At 46.1% G+C, this 16,310-nt stretch overlaps 1 protein-coding gene across 2 annotated transcripts in view; it reads right to left on the bottom strand.

Annotated features, from left to right (window-relative positions):
• Window positions 1-5,990: 5,990 nt before the first annotated feature.
• The window catches only part of DTD2 (D-aminoacyl-tRNA deacylase 2), a 70,123-nt gene continuing 59,803 nt past the window's right edge, over window positions 5,991-16,310 (bottom strand). For both annotated transcript variants that reach the window (XM_086936959.1, XM_086936960.1), the window contains exons 3-5: window positions 13,752-13,821; window positions 12,464-13,504; window positions 5,991-6,165 (exon numbers count right to left, since the gene is read on the bottom strand). In XM_086936959.1, the coding sequence (XP_086793085.1) occupies window positions 13,179-13,504; window positions 13,752-13,821 (396 nt within the window). In that variant the 3' untranslated portion in view covers window positions 5,991-6,165; window positions 12,464-13,178. The remainder of the gene's footprint in view (window positions 6,166-12,463; window positions 13,505-13,751; window positions 13,822-16,310) is intronic.

Genomic DNA, 16,310 nt, shown 5'->3' with positions numbered 1-16,310 from the left:
ACACTCTGCACCCAATCTCCCTAGGCCTCCTGCTAGTAATCTGAAGGTTCAGTAGTCCAGTCTTAGCGATCCCAAAGCCTATTAGCGTAGTACTTACCCGCTAGTAATTTCGCATTCCACTTTTAGAGTATATGGTTTTTCGTGCCCCTCGGGCATTTGTGTAAATTGTGCAACTTTGCGTATTTTCCTAAGAGCTTTGTATTGTGCTTAGCGCCCTGTCCTCATAAACAGTCCAGGGCTGTTGTGTTCTAAATAAATACACTTTTATTTTCATAACTTGTGTGGTGTCCTTTCACTTGGTGTTCAAGGGGTATATGTGATGGTATAACAGCTGGCTTAACACGCCCTCTAGAGTCTAGCCTAAAGACTGATCTTGTCCATGCTACTAGGATAGCTGGTCTATGGTTGACTTACAACCAATCATCAATAAGGGTCGTTTGGAATGATACAAAGTGATCACTAGAATAGTGAGCACTACATATCAGGCCAACTTCTCACAGTCTCCAGCCCTTGTCCTTCATTACAGCCAAAAAAGTATACTTACAAAACTCTTTTCCTGTAACGCTATTCTTATAATGGCCTCCTTCTCTCGTAATAGATTTATTTCCTTTGCAACAATTTATTTCTGATGTTAAATAAACACCCATTTTTTTCGTTTACTTTCTTTAAACGGTTCTTTTTCGAAATGATATTGCATATACATTTATCACAGCAACAACCCAAGGATCTTGAGTAATTAAGTTCCGTTCCTCTGGGAAATGTCTCAACCTTCCTCCTACCTTATCCTGGACAGAACCAGGAATACTCCTCATACTCCTCTTGTGGTGCTGAGGTTTGTTGACCTCTTCTGCTTGAGGTCCTTGTTCATCCACCTCTATCACTTTGTGGAAAACAATCTCCAACTGACTGGTAACCTCTATAAACCCCTCTTCCTTGATTATATTGGGGCCTGAAATTATCTCGGCCGAACGTCTACCCTCTCCTTCCGACCCTACCATATAAATTCCTTCCACTAAAAACTTTCCTTATCAATGTCTGAGCTTTATCCAAAGCTATAAAAGTGAAGACATATTTGCTAAGGGACTTAACCATGCCTTCACCAAACAATAGACCTTTAACCTTCTGCCAGGATTCATTCCGCGCTAAATCACCCAACTTATGGCTTATGTGCTTTCAAACGGCCTTTCTCCTATCTGCAATCAGACCAGCGTTTGCTTTCCCCAGGAAGCTAATAGCCCTCTGACTCCATTCTCTCAGGATCTCAATATTCATGTAACTTCCATTGACATAGCCCTCTTCCACCAGATCCCAAATACGTGCCAACAGACTCAAAATATCCAGTTAACTATCTTCAAATCGCTTTAAAGCATGCTCTAAACCTTTCCTTGGATACTTTCCAAGTTTAAATAAATATGTCATTAATTCAGGATCCAGATTTGGAGTCGTATTCCCCTTTTCACCAATAAAAAGTCTTGAGCATTCCGCCCTCATAACATTTCTTTCTTCTCGCTCTAGAGGTCTTCTGATTGTTTGTTTATGTATTAGCCACATGTTTTATTGCCCACAAATCTTAACTTCTCGGATGTCTCTCATCCTTCGGGTGAAATAATGTTTGACCCAATGGGTCCTTGACGGACATTCCTGTGTCAACCTAACTGCCATTTAATTCTCAAAACTAATTTCCTGACAAATTATCAGTCTCCAAGTCAAATATATATTCATCACAATATCTATTCCTTTCTTCTGTATTGGTATGTTCAGATACTCCTTCATTGGCATGGATATCCTGCCTTCTCGCTGTGCTGTTAAAGACACCTTTAATATGCAAGTTGCTTAGGACTCCATTTCCTGATACTCCAGCCTCCTCTTCCACTGACATGTGTCTCTTTTCCTTAAGACACTTACACCCTAGTCTTTTAAAATATATAATTTACAGTTTCATGCAGAGTCCTTAATCTCCTGTCTCACACTCTCCCGTAGCTTATCCTCCTCATGTGTTCCTTGCTCCGCAGCCTTTAGGACTAAAATCCACTTGAATATCTAAATTCGCCCAAAAACTTTAAAAAATAACTTTAATCTTACTACCAACTTTCTTTACTTTTAATTAAACTGCAGCCTCTCCAACTGTCCATTGTGTGTAAAATGCATTACTCAGAGCCTTTGTTACTGATCTCTTAACGTTTTCCTCAAATCATGACAGTTTAAGCTTCTTTCCACTAAGGCGTTTGAAAAACAAGGCCAAATTCCTTTAAAAAACCGCACTCAATGCAGAGCCTGCCCTTAGTAAAGCTGGCCGCCCGTTTTGTTGCTTCTATTGAAACGTTTATGGACAGATGTGCCCTCACTTAATTATGCAAGTAGATACAGTGTAAAATGCACATTTCAAATCAGATTTGGTTTCCTTAAGCAATTGTGAAATTACAAGTCCCCAGGTATTTTAAACATAAAATGTTATGGTAATACTTCAAAATATGACAGTTTTCCCACAAAAGATGTCCATCTTAATACTTACCTTAAATGCATTTGTCTGCTAACACCAGAAACAATTTAAGAAACTAATTTCCTATATCAATTCATTTAGAACTTAATCAACCAAACCTTAACTCTCTCTCCAAAATCCATAAATTGAATTTACTATGTAATAAAAACCAATATATATCACTCAACCTAAGACAAATATAAATGAACATACATATCTGCTTAGAAGCAGCAAACAAAAGAGGGAGAAGATGGAATCGTTATGGGGTTTTATAGACTGAGTGGTCTGAATTTCTTATTAGGAGTCATGCAATGTTCTAATTTTGTAATTTGGAAGCAGTGAATAAAAGTTAATGCAGAACGCCAGCCACACATCTTGCCATAAAATTTGATTCCACAGTATATTCTCCATTTTTCTCTAGCTTTCAAATGTGGTTTCTAAACGTCTGCTCACAGTGCTGTGTATAACCTTGTTAGGATTCCCTTTCCTTGAGTGTGCAATAACCAATTATTTTATATGTCGTCCGGGATATCTCTACTCTCTTTCTTGCTATCCTTTGCATGGTGTTGTAATGTATAAACTTCCTCTCCCCAACCCAAACATTTCTGTAGCCTGTTCTGTGGTGATCAGCTTTCCCAGTCTATACCCTACTAGCTTTCATATAACCAAGGGTCGTGGCTTTGTTAACAGGTGCCATGCTGTGTGTTTTGTATGTGCAGCACAAGGGAGATGTAGGCACTTATGTAAATGTCGGTAGGCCTTTCTCTGGAGTGCTCTACAGTTTTTTGTGGCGCCGTACAGGGAATTGTGGGGAGCACTGTTGGCGGACAAACATTGAATGTAAGATTTTGCTAGGAGCTTTGTGGGAAACAAAGCAGGGTTTTTCAGGATAGAACTGCATGATTTTGCTTAAAAATTAAAAGGTTTAACACCCAGGACTGTGAGATGTTGTGAGGAGCAGTGTAAAGATCTGCATGGGGGACTATATGCTTTTGCAATTAGAACTATAGAATTTAGATTTTACCCTCTTTGATAAATGTGTACCCTATGTCCTACAGTTCCATTCTGTTTCTCTGGCTGCCTTCTGCACCTCCCTTCAAATCTTCAGCATCGGTATTTACTTGTAGGTACAAAATAAAAACACAATGAACACAACGGCTCTTTTTAGAGCCAACTAACATCTAAACCAGTGGTTCCCAAACTTTTTTTTACCTGTGGCTCCCTTGACCTAATTGGTAGTTGGCCGTGGCTCCCCACCATTTTTTTACCGGTGGGGGGGATGTAAAGCCGACGTCGGGAGTACTTCCAGTTTTCTCCCTAAAATTAATTGGGATGAAGGAATGTAAAAAAGACAAAATACAAGCACAAGAATGCACTATTAACAGCAAAGAAAGAGCCAAAGAGCAGCTATATGTGTGCCTGTCCTATGCATAAAAGAAGCTTGCATTGTTGCAACCTCTGTTATATCTGTTTTATGGTCAGTTAATGATGCTTTGTGAAACATTCAATTATGAAAAACCTGCTAAAAAAAGCATGTTCTATTGATTCCCTCATCCGTTTGGTTTCTTCTCCTGCTTTGCTTCTCTTCCCCCTTTGATTCTTTCACACTTTGTTTTACCCAGTGTATTCCTTCTTCCACCTGCTGCTTGCCCTACTGTTCTCAGACTGAAAGTCTTGGTGTCACTTTTAGTTTCCTGCATGTCTCATCCCTCTGCCGCACTCCTCTTCCCAGAAATAAAACACATGTGGGCCAGTCTAGGGTGATTTAACAGCCTCTGTGATGCCCAGTTGCTGCAGTCTAAGCTAAACTTATATCAGCGCTGCGATGTCTCGTCCAAGGTAGTAAGGAAGCGATAGCAAGTTTAAGAAATAGGGTAGTACTAGTTCCAGATAAGGTACTGATACTCATTTAATTTGGGAGGCCTCTTGTACCATACCTGCACCAAGAATGTGTTGCAGTATAAGACTGCCACAAGAGAACTGCTACTTTTTGCAACTATTTTAAGATAAATGAATATGCGTGCAATATGTTAATGTTTTATGCTAACAATAAAGATCAATAAGTATATATTGACATGAGCAGCACAATCTCTCTGAATAATGTATTGAACCACACAGCTAATGAGAGTAAACAGCTTCAAGCATCACAGAGTTTTGAGATATAAAATAGAGATTTGAAGATCAGCCTTCCTTAAGCAATGAAGAGGGAATAGAAAATAATTTTCTTTGACTGAAGATTTGCAAGGAGGAGCAGTCTCGTTTTGGAGCTAGTGACTACAGTCTCCTATTGTCACTAATATGGTTTATGAAATCCAGCGTCGTTTCTTCACAATAACAAAGTGCGAGAACAGCAGCCAGCATAAATAACTAAAGTGCTGTGTGAAGTTGTATCTGTATCAGTTTTTTTTAAATCTCTCTATTTATTGGAAATGTCACGAGTCTGTGTTTATCCCCCCACATAACTCTCGTTCCTCAGGAAGCTTTACTGCACCAGAAATTACATATATATGCACCTGTTTGCATCATTTGTTCTGCGAGCTGCCGTGCTCATTAAGAATGCTGTCCTGTTGTCCGACAAGACTGCGGGCCACTGCAGATTGTTAAACAGTAACTGTTTATTTTTGTCCCTTTCAAAATCGGCATGCCAAAATAAATGTAGTCAATGAGAGAGCAGTGTCAGCCCTCTTACCTACTTGTAGTGAAGAGGGTCTCCAGAGGCGCGGCAGAACATGGGCAGCAATAACTCTTGTCAATAATAGCTGTAAATGCTGAAGCTACGTTAAAGCACGTACGCGCGTATTGTGGCTCTGCACTCCCGGGCCAAACCATGTTCCCGGATTATAAAGGAGGCATTTGTAACTCCACGCTGTTTTTTGGTTTTACTGGAATAAGCTTCACTTTCAGCCTTCAGGCTGAAAGGTAGAGTGTTAAAAGATGCACACTTTTTTACAAGCCCACATTCTCACTGAGCTTCCTTAGCACACGGCCTCATGGTATCTTTCCCACACTGTGCGCGGCGCCCCTGGCTGCTACTAACGGCGCACCAGGGCGCCGCGGCGCACAGTTTGGGAACCACAGATCTAAACACTCAAATTTGATTTTTAACTGTCTTTTTTAATTAATTTGTAGGGAGGTCCGCGCACCCCGCGAAGATTTTTTTATAAAAAACAATTTTTTTTTACCCTTTGGGATCCTTCAGGGACCCCCTGAGAAGGTCTAGGGGGTCAGGGAGTCTCTACCCTGCCCCCATTTCAAGTTCTCAACTTTCATTTTTCACTCTCCTACGAAACTACACAAAATGGCGGCTATAGGGTGCGCACACCGAGCATTCACCATGCACTCACCGTGCACGCACCTACTAATTTTATTATTATTATTATTATTATTATTATTTTTAAAACTTTTTTTTACCCTTTGGAGTCCTTCAGAGACCCCCTGAGAAGGCCTAGGGGGTCAGGAACACTACTATCTCATAAATTACAATTAAAAATAGAAACATTTCTCAAATACATTTTTAATTTCTAAATATAAATGTATTCTTCTGAATTTTCATAATGTAAAAGCACTTTCAACATCAAATCATCTGCAATTTCTTCTTCGTAAGTCTGCAAACATGATTCTTGGAACTCCATCATCTCCAAACATTCCAGAAATTCACTGTCCAAAGACTGATAAAAAAAAAATCACTTGTGGGGGGCGTGGCTAGCAGCCAACGATGGCGGCCGCAGCTTAGGGAGGCTCCCGGGTAAAGGCGGCTTTCCGCATCAATCCGTACAATTATCCTGATCTACTCCGGCTACAAAGGGTGGACCGGACCCGGAGTCCGTGCAGCGAGCGTCTCCAGAACTTTTCGGGGCGGCGACAGACCGAACAAGCACATTCCTGCTGGCCGGAGACGGAGGAGGAGCCGGGCCTGCACTCAACCGCGAAGCCGCGGAGCCGCAGTTTGGTCGGACCCGGCCGAAAGCGAACTGAGGCCGGGGTCGAGGGACAGGAAGTGTCGGCTCATCAATTGCATCACTCCGAAGACCCACGGAAACTCCCCACAGCGACCCAAGCTCAAGAGCACACTCTGCAGTCGCCTGTTGACCCTCTCCGGGCATGCAAAATTCTGCCGGAGGCGCGGAAGACGTCGCGCACATTTGGCTCATCGCCGCCATTACCCGGCGAAGACGACCGGGAAGGCCGCTGAGCCGCCTCAACAGTAACTGCGCCATGTCGCACAGGGGCCCCAAAAACACAATAACCCAGGCCAAGTTGGACAAATTTGCATATGAGAGACGCTCAACCTCCCAGGACCAGCGCAAAACCGTTGGGGGGAAAATGGCGGAAGCCGAGGTGGTGAGAAAGGCCACGCTGGACGATGTCCTGGCGGCGCTGGCGCAAGTACAAGAGACTGTGGGGGCCACGGCGACTGAAGTCACCTTAATCAGGGCGGATCTTCAAAAAATGAACGAACGGGTCAAACAGGTCGAAGTGGTCACTAAATCGCTGGTCGAAGATGTGTCCGAACTGCAGATAGCTATGGAACGCCTGCAAACTGACAATAAACTACTCAGGGACAAACTGGACGACCAGGAAGGTCGCTCACGACGCAATAATGTCCGCATTCTAGGTGTACCGGAATCGGAAGACACTGGGGCCCTGGACTTATATGTGGAAGATTTGGTGAAAACTCGACTCTAGCCAAAAGGCCTGTCAAACTTTTTCTCGGTTGAAAGGGCCCACCGTGTTCCGGGAGGGAAACCCAGGACGGGAGGCACGCCACGACCAATACTGGCGAGATTGTTCAATTTCCGAGATCGAGACGCCATTTTACAGGCCGCAAGAGTGGCGCCGGCCATTCAGATTCAGAACTCAAAAATTGCCTTCGTCCCGGACTATACAGCGGAGGTGTCTAGGAAGAGGAGAACATTCCTGGAAGTCAAGAAAACCTTGAGAGAGAAAGAACTACCATATTTGATGGTATTCCCGGCCAAACTACGAGTGGTAGCGGACAAAAAAGTATGGTTTTTCGATTCTCCTGACACGGCCCGGGACTGGCTAGAGGGCTGGCACACCGTTGGACGACTATTTACAACAAGGGGTGGTGAGGGACAGCGCAGGACGAATAGACCGGATCAAGATCGCAGAGGAGGCAGCAGAAATGGCTCGCAGGCGTCTGGTCGTGTGGAGGGTGCAGAACGCTCGCCTTCCCATGGATTTGAAGGGGGAGGCGGAAATGAATGACTCCGGCTACGGACACTGAACTGAACGAGCTCGCCGATCACCGACCTAACTTGGTGTTTCATAGCTGCACGTTGACTCTGGCATGGCAACCCCGAGAGCCTACAGGGGAGCCGCGAACCCGGGGAGACGCTCTCCCCCCTACACGCAAGTACTCTGGTTTTGGGATGGGTAAAGCACTCTGCTCAGTTGGGGTGGCGGGCAGTTGGAGGTCCGTTAAGCAGGGGGGCAGGGAGGGGGGTTTGTTCTGAACTGTTTATGTTAGGAATGTGCACAAAGGGTCACGGACAATGTTTCAGTACTTATGGGATTCAGGACACATTGCTGGGAACGGACAGTGACACTATGCCCCCATGATGCTTCTGAACGCCTTGCTGCGCGACGACGCAGCCGATAGACCGGTTACATCTCTGGGGCAATACAACACGTACCTAATACTCCCCGATGGCTAACAATTCCCTACCAACAGGGGGAGTGAATCCCTCTGACACACAATGCCCACCATGACCTTGATGTCCTGGAATGTGAGAGGCTTGGGGGACAAGGTAAAGCGGGATTGGTATTGACTGCTATTAAGCGTCTGCGGCCTACTGTGGCCCTGTTGCAAGAAACCCACCTGGTGGGGGGAGCTACGAAGGCCTTGGATAGGCGAGGTTACAAAATGTGGGCCCACTCAGCTTTCACGTCCGGCTCCAGGGGGTCCGGCATTTTAGTACAGAAAAACTCACGATTCATGCCCCTATCAATTAAAACCGACGACCAGGGCTGCTTCGCGGCCGTGCAGGGACAATGGGAGGGGAAACTCTTCAATCTAGTGTCAGTGTATATTCCACCGGCTTTGCATTCGGTCCACCTCCCAAGACTAGGGGACTTCCCTTTTAACTCTCCCCGAGGGTGAGACCATTCTAGGGGGGGGACTTCAACGCTGTCATAGACCCACAACTAGATAAACACCCCTCCCCAAACCAGACAGGGGGGGAAACATATTTCCGACGATTTACCACGGCCATGGGCCTGACGGACATCTGGAGGCACTTACACCCGGGCATGAATCAATACACATTTCACTCCACGGTGCATGGCAGCCTGTCTCGCATCGATTATTTCCTGTCGCTGGGGGATGCCCTTTGCCATGTAGATACCCTGGTGATTCACCCTCGAGGTATTTCAGACCATTCACCGCTCACACTGACGCTTTCCCTACAGACGAGAGCACGTAAGCGCATTTACCTCATGCACGCATCATATTTTAAAGTTCCACAGGTTCGCAAAGCACTCAAACACGCCACGAAACAATACTTTCTTGAAAACACACATTCAGTGCGTTCCCCAGCAACGCTTTGGGAGGCCTATAAAACGGTTCTGCGGGGCCAAGCCATTAACACCATAACCGGACATAAGAGACAGCAGTCACAGGAACTGGCCGACCTAGAGGTTACTTTGCAGGAACGGACCGCGGCACATGAGTCTCACCCTTCTCCCTCTGCCCTGCACGCACTCACTCTCCAACAACAGCTTTAGAATGATCACCTACGTTTGGTAGTTAAGGGTCACATAACCGACACTCAGAACAGGCTTTATGAAGTGGGGGACAAAGCAGGGAAAATGCTGGCGTGGCTCGATAAACGTGAGGGCAGCTCCAGGGGGATTCAGCGTCTAAAAGACGAGCAGGGGGTGCCACACACTGATCCGAGGCGTATAACAGAACTGCTTGCGACCCATTTTGAACAAGTGTACACCCCGGCACGTAAGATTACACCTGAGAGTGCCAGGGCGCTCTTAGCACCGATTGAGGTCCAGACCCTATCGCCAGAGGCGTCGAGCGAGCTGGAGGCGGACATTACAGCCGATGAAATTCAGCTGGCCATTAAGGCTCTGAACCCGGGCAAGGCATTGGGACCGAATGGGATACCCATAGAATGGTATCAAATGATGCCGGACACCCTCAGCACACATTTGTTGGGGATGTTCAAGGACTGTTTGGAGAGGGGTTCCCTTCCACTGGACCAGCGTGTGGCTACTATTGTAACGATCCCCAAGCCGGGTAAACCACCAGAGGATTGTTCCTCTTATCGACCCATTTCCTTATTGAACGCGGAAGTGAAAATCTTGGCCAAGCTTCTGGCACACAGGATCCTGCCCCATCTGTCCTCGATTATACACCCGGATCAGTCCGGGTTTATGCCGCACAGGAACACAGCGCTGAATTTGCGGCGACTGCATGGTATCCTGGCCAGAGCTGACACCATCAACACGCCGGCAGTAATCCTAGCACTTGATGCCAAAATGGCATTTGACCTGGTGGAGTGGGAGTACCTTTTCGAAACGCTGACGCGTATGGGGCTTGGGCCTCGCTTTCTAGCGTGGGTCAAACTGCTGTACACAGCCCCAGTGGCTCACGTAGTGGCGAATGGCCACATTTCACGCACTTTCCCGCTGGGAAGGGGCACGCGACAGGGATGCCCTCTGTCACCCCTGCTGTTTGCCATCTTGCTGGAGCCCCTTGCGACTCTCATACGAGTCTCTCCCCTCCTCAAAGGTATACCAGGGACCGGGGGTTGGGAAGACCGTCTGTCCCTATACGCAGACGACCTGCTGCTGTATCTAACAGACCCCGAGGAAGGTATACCGGCCTTATTACGCATTTGCGACACGTACGGCAGGATCTCCGGCTACACGCTAAACTGGTCCAAGTCAGAGTTATATGTCTTGCAAGGCCCGGCTCCGGATCTCGACAATAATTGCCCGCTACGACTGGCGGGATCATCTTTTAAATACCTAGGCATACATGTCACTAAGGACCCGACAGAATTCATAGATAAGAATCTGAAGTCGCCCTTGGAAAGGCTCAAGCGGGATGTTGAGTTCTGGTCCGGCCTGCCGTTAACACTCCTAGGTAGGGCGGCGCTTTACAAGATGATGGCGTTACCACGCTTCTTGTACGTCCTTGATAATTCGCCCTATCCTGTGCCTCCCAAGTTTTTCCAGAAAGTAGCAGCACTGGTCTCCAACCTACTATGGGGCAACCTCCCGGGGCGAGTGGCACAATCCAAGTTACACAGAGACTGTTATAGCGGGGGCATTGCGCTACCAAATTTAAAACTGTACTATTGGGCAGCACACCTCAAACCCATTAATCAATGGATCCACGTACCACATACCGAGCCAGCATTTCATTCGGACAGGGTGCAGTTGGGCGCTGATAGTCTGTTGGGTCCACTGTATGATCACCGCAGGATGCGAACTCTAGTCGGCCCCACCAAATTAACTGTGCAGATATGGCACGCGGCTACGGCAGCTCTGGGCTGGAAAGGGAGGATCACTAGGATGACTCCGCTGTGGGACTCTCGCACACTGGGCAACCTGAGGAACACCAAGGGGTTCGCACAATGGGACACAATAGGTATCTCCACGGTGGGTGACCTGTGGGAGAGGAATGAGGTGATCCCCTTTGCCCGACTAAAAGAACTCTATGAGCTCAACGACAGGGAACTCTATAGATACATTCAGGTCCGACACGCACTGCTTGCAGCCATCCCAGCCGACACACCACTGCCGGAATCCTCACCCTTGGAGGATCGCCTACTCACTGATTGCATGTTAGAACGGGCGACATCCCTCACTTATCGTAAGTTACTCAATAACTCCCCTGAGCCCACATCACACCTGAAAGAGAAATGGGAAGGGGAGATTAACGACATGGATGAACATGAGTGGAACGAGGCACTTGGGTCCCCTAAAGAAGTAGGCATCTCGGCACGCATGCGGCTGGTGCAATTTAAGATCTTGCACAGGGTTTATTATACAAGGACAATGCTACATCGCATACACATGTCTGCGAGGGTGCGGGGAGGAGGGCACGTTCTTCCATACCATATGGGACTGCCCCAAGATCCAGGAATATTGGAAACAGGTACTCCGCACACTTTCACAAGCATTAGATCACTCCATACTTCCTGACCCGAGAAGGTGCTTGCTAAATATTTGGGAGCCTACCGACTTGACCCGTTACGAGCAACTTTGGGTCACGGCGGGGCTAATGGTAGCGAAACGTGACATAGCACAGCGCTGGGGGGCGGCAGAACTTCCAACAAAGTCCCAGTGGTGCTTGAACATGGATCGAGTAATGTTAACCGAACGAGCAGTGTACTCCAACCGAGCCTGCCCGGGGAAATGGAATAAGATATGGCTGAAATGGAACGAATACAGAGGGGACATCTGCGAACCCTTACGAGAGGATGATCAGGATGATTCCGACGATGAGGGCGAGAAGGGCTAAACCTAGGCGGGATGGAGGAGTGGGGTGGAGGCCTGGGCTGCTGCAGGAGGCCTCTTCTTAGAGCTTAGACTGGTGAGTCAAGGGGGGTGGGGACGTGTGTTGTAAGTAGAGGCATGCATGTGCTGTGCGGGGATGTCGGATTTCCATACTCCAAGAGACACTTGTAGCTTGAAATGCACTGATTCGTGCCAGACCGTACTGTCATTCCTAACTGTTGATGTTATGAGTTTGTTATTTTTCAAAAACGAAAAAACTCCATCAAAACCTCATTTCCTGCATTGAACACTTGCTCGACTGGCACTTTTATTTTTTCAGTACGCTCCGTCACGCTTTTAATGTAACTGTGACTTTAATATCCGTTTTGCTGAAAAACATTGTATACAATGATCCTCTGATAGCGGCCGGCCCACAGGGTTGTAGGCATTCCGCTGTGTGCTATGCAAAGTGCAATAAAGGTTTTGGAAAAAAAAAAAAATCACTTGTGCCATCTCCTTCACTAAGTTCTTCTTCATTAGTGCTGTCATAAAATGGAACATTCAAATCTTCTAATAAAGTAGCTGAAACTTCTAACATGATTTCTACCGCCTCCTCATTGCGATCCATATTTTTAACAAATTTGTTGCTGCAACTTGCAAAAAAAAACACTTTAATTTATCGTTTTTAGTAATAGATAATATAAAACTAGCTTTAACAACTATTCTGTCACAATATTCCCTAAAACACTAACTCACATTATAATTATTTCAGGGTTTACGGCAGTGCAGTGGTATTTTTCTTATTAACTTAAAGTGTACAACATAGTTCCCCTTACAAATTAACAACTCACCTTTTAAAATACTGTTGAAAATGTACTACAGTGTCAATCACACACCCGCTATTGTAAGCCAAATTCTCTCAAATGTACCTCATAAACTGCAATCACAAAATGGCCGTGATTACCACGCCTAAGGTACGAGCTGCAGATTAAATATTTTTTTCTGTGGAATTTTCAGGCAGCCCATGGTGCCATCTGTTCACAAAAATAACACAATTCCTTAAGGTAGCTCCTCAAAGATCTTTATATGACTATATTCTCAAGAAAGGCCTCTTGTTTAGCGCCTCAAGGGTATTATGAGCTCCATTTACACGAGAAAGGGATGCTGTCAGTAGTTTTATTCTCTCATTCAGTTTTAACACAGCAAAAGTAGTCCACTGTCAGAACTCCACCAGGTGCGTGTATGGTCCATTGGTATCCAGCTGCAGCACCTGACGGTTCCCGTAGGTGCCGTGATGCAGGACGGCCCCCGCTTCAGCCCAGGTGGGACAGCCCGAGAGCTGCTGCTGGCACTGGGTGACTAGCTGCATGTACAGGTCCAGTCCCTGGTCCTTACTCACATTCGCATGGTACTGCACTCCACGGCCCTTCACCTTCCCACCAAGTGTGGCTTGAGGAATGATCAACACATCTCCAGGGAGGTCCAGCACCGAGACATGCTTCCCCTCCATTGCCTCGCACAGTTTCACATTCAGCAGGGTGGTCACTGGAAAAACAAAGGAAGATTCAGAAAAACTGATGGGGCAGACAAAAAGCATGTGTGCCACCCAACGCCATGACAAGCATAGCCTGTAGAAGCATTCAACGTGACCATACACAGACAGACACACACATACCTACACTGACAGACAGACAGACACAGACAGACACCCCTCCCCCCACACACTAGACAGACAGACACACTTGTAATTCTCAAACAGAATACAAGCTGTAAATAAAATAAACCCACATACCCATTTTTGGGATTATTTCTTCTTGTGCACCTCTGAAAAAGCAGACATAGATGACCATTCCTCTGTGAATCTGGAAGGATACAATCAAAGTTTAAAGATCATGTATGTGCCAAGGACCCCGAAATCACGAGCATGGATAAATTGAAGCAAGCAACATACAAAACCGAGGCAAGCAGAAAAACCAAAGTAGGCCAAGAGTCCCTGAACGTTAGTCTGTTGAGCCAACAAGCTCCAGAGGAAGGACAATAACTCAAACTGATACAAATCTGATGAAAACATCAGGTGTTTGCAGGGACATTACACTCTGCAGAAGTGCCCCAGCTCTGGTAGATTCCCATCAGATTCTCTACTCACAATGCACGCTCTTCTTTATTTAATTTTAGCAATGGATCTCTCTCGTGTTCGGGGGAGAGGGAAGAGGGAGACAGAGGTAGGAGTTGCAGAGCCTGGCTGTAGTAGTGGACTCCACAAAAATGTATTGGCAGGTGGCTTCAAGATCAGAGCTGTGGGGATCAATGTCGAACACCACTGCTCTAATCAAACATTCACTGGAAGCACAAAGGGGGCGTGGACTCAGCCCAACACGGCTACTTAGATACAATGTCCATTTCTGGACCACTAACAAAAGGCTCTTGGCTCATACTTCCATAGATGTCTGGCTCAGAGTGGAAAGGGGCTTGCTCATCTGAGGAACACACTGCCCCTTTTCTTTGTTTTGATAACCAATTTTTTAGATTTTATAGGAAACCAACAAAAAATAACAATACCAGCTGTTCGTACATTTGGTCGTGCAAGGCCAATACAAGAGGACATTATATCAGAGGAACTGGCAGACAAGGCAGAAGTAAAGACAGTGTTGCACCCAATCCCAACCACAAATGTTCATTGAGGGTATTAGTCTTCCCCTACCCCAACCCATTTGCCCCACAATCTACGAAATTTCTTCGGGCAGCCTCTTGCCTCATACAGGGGTCGCTCCGAGCAGCGCACCAGTCCACCCCTCTGCACCAGAGCGTCATGGTGGGGACAGCCGAACTCAGCCAGTTGGCCGCAATGTCCCTTTTGACCACCATCAATGCCGTGTTGAGAAAGCGCTTTTCAGCTTTGGAACCATCAGCCCCTCAGTGACACCTAGCAGAACATTCATAGGGTCAAGAGGAACCTCCCAACCTAGAACCTCAGTGAGTTCCCCAGTTACTGACTCCCAATAGCACGTAATTGCGGAGCAGCGCCACACCATATGATAACAAGCATTTACAATGCAATAGGTCTCGCAATTACATTGTTTTGAGCTATAGGCATTGTAAATGTTTTTGTGTTTTTTTCCCTTCATGAAGCATTAATCAAATGGTGTAATGCAAAATGAGTTTAGAAGAAAGAAAACAAGAAGCTCATACCTCGTAGGTTTGCTGTGGGCAGGAATTCACTGTTGTCAGAGGGGTGAAGTGGTGTGAAGAAGGGCACTGGGACATTAACATCGACACTTCGAGTGCGGAAAAATGAGGCATACACAGGTTTTTTAGTGTACAAGAGCATTTGCCAATACAAAAGCAGCACACATTTCAGATGCTGACTGCTGGTATCAGCACAGAGCCTGCACCATTAACTGCTGCATTTGAGCAGTAAACCTGCAGCCTTACACCCTGAGAACAATAATTTGCTCTTGCCATTTTCAGTTTAAGGAAGAAAGTTAGTTTAAGGCGCTGGGAATGGTTTGTTTGTTCGTTCAAGCCTAGAACTGCATGGAGGTATCATGATGTGAAGAACTGTAGTTATATGGATTGATTTGCTTTCATTCTTTGGTTTGCTATATGTTCTCTTCCCAGAATCTCGTGACTGAAAACGTAGGCATTGAGTGGCATAGAGTAAGGTACCTCCATGATCTCACACTTACTACCATAGGAACAAACGACAACATGCCACCGGGACTCCACTTTGCCATTCCTGACCTTATCACTTATGAATTATTGTGACGTGCTTTCTCAGATTAATTTAACCTAAGTGAACCAAGAAGGCAAATCTCAGAATGTTCTCATTTGTGAAACTAAAAGACGGTACAGTAAAGGTTGGGTCCTGATGACATGGAGCTATCTAGTCACCATATCTCAAAACTAGAAGGTACTTGCACAACATGGGAATGGCGTCCCATGAACCTACGCAAAAACATGAAGACACTAGGAATACATTTGCTCTTTGGAGGGCGAGTAAAAAAAAGAATTAGAACGCTTTTGCGGTTTCAAAATATTTGGTTAACGATAAAACGGATTCTCTTTTCGATGTAATTTACCTTTGATTCCAGTTATATGCAGGGAAGTGAAATATGAACCTGTTTCATGTTTCATTCCTCACATAACTGGTACACTTAGTCCTTAGGGCCACACATCACTGGGGATCTCAGTCCTTAGGGCCGCACAGCAACGGCGCACTCAATCCTCAGGACCACACGTCATCGGAGCTCTCTTCTCACACCAGCTGCTGACAGCTCGCACTGTTCCAGTGCAAACTGGCACATTCCTGCCTCGGATGAGCGATCCACCTCAGATTCTTTGGCTGGAGGGG

Source organism: Lissotriton vulgaris, chromosome 9 (assembly GCF_964263255.1).
Source record: "Lissotriton vulgaris chromosome 9, aLisVul1.2, whole genome shotgun sequence".
Taxonomy (NCBI): Eukaryota; Metazoa; Chordata; class Amphibia; order Caudata; family Salamandridae; genus Lissotriton; species Lissotriton vulgaris.
Note: the sequence above shows the minus strand (reverse complement) of the source record. Positions and strands in the feature narration are given on the sequence as shown.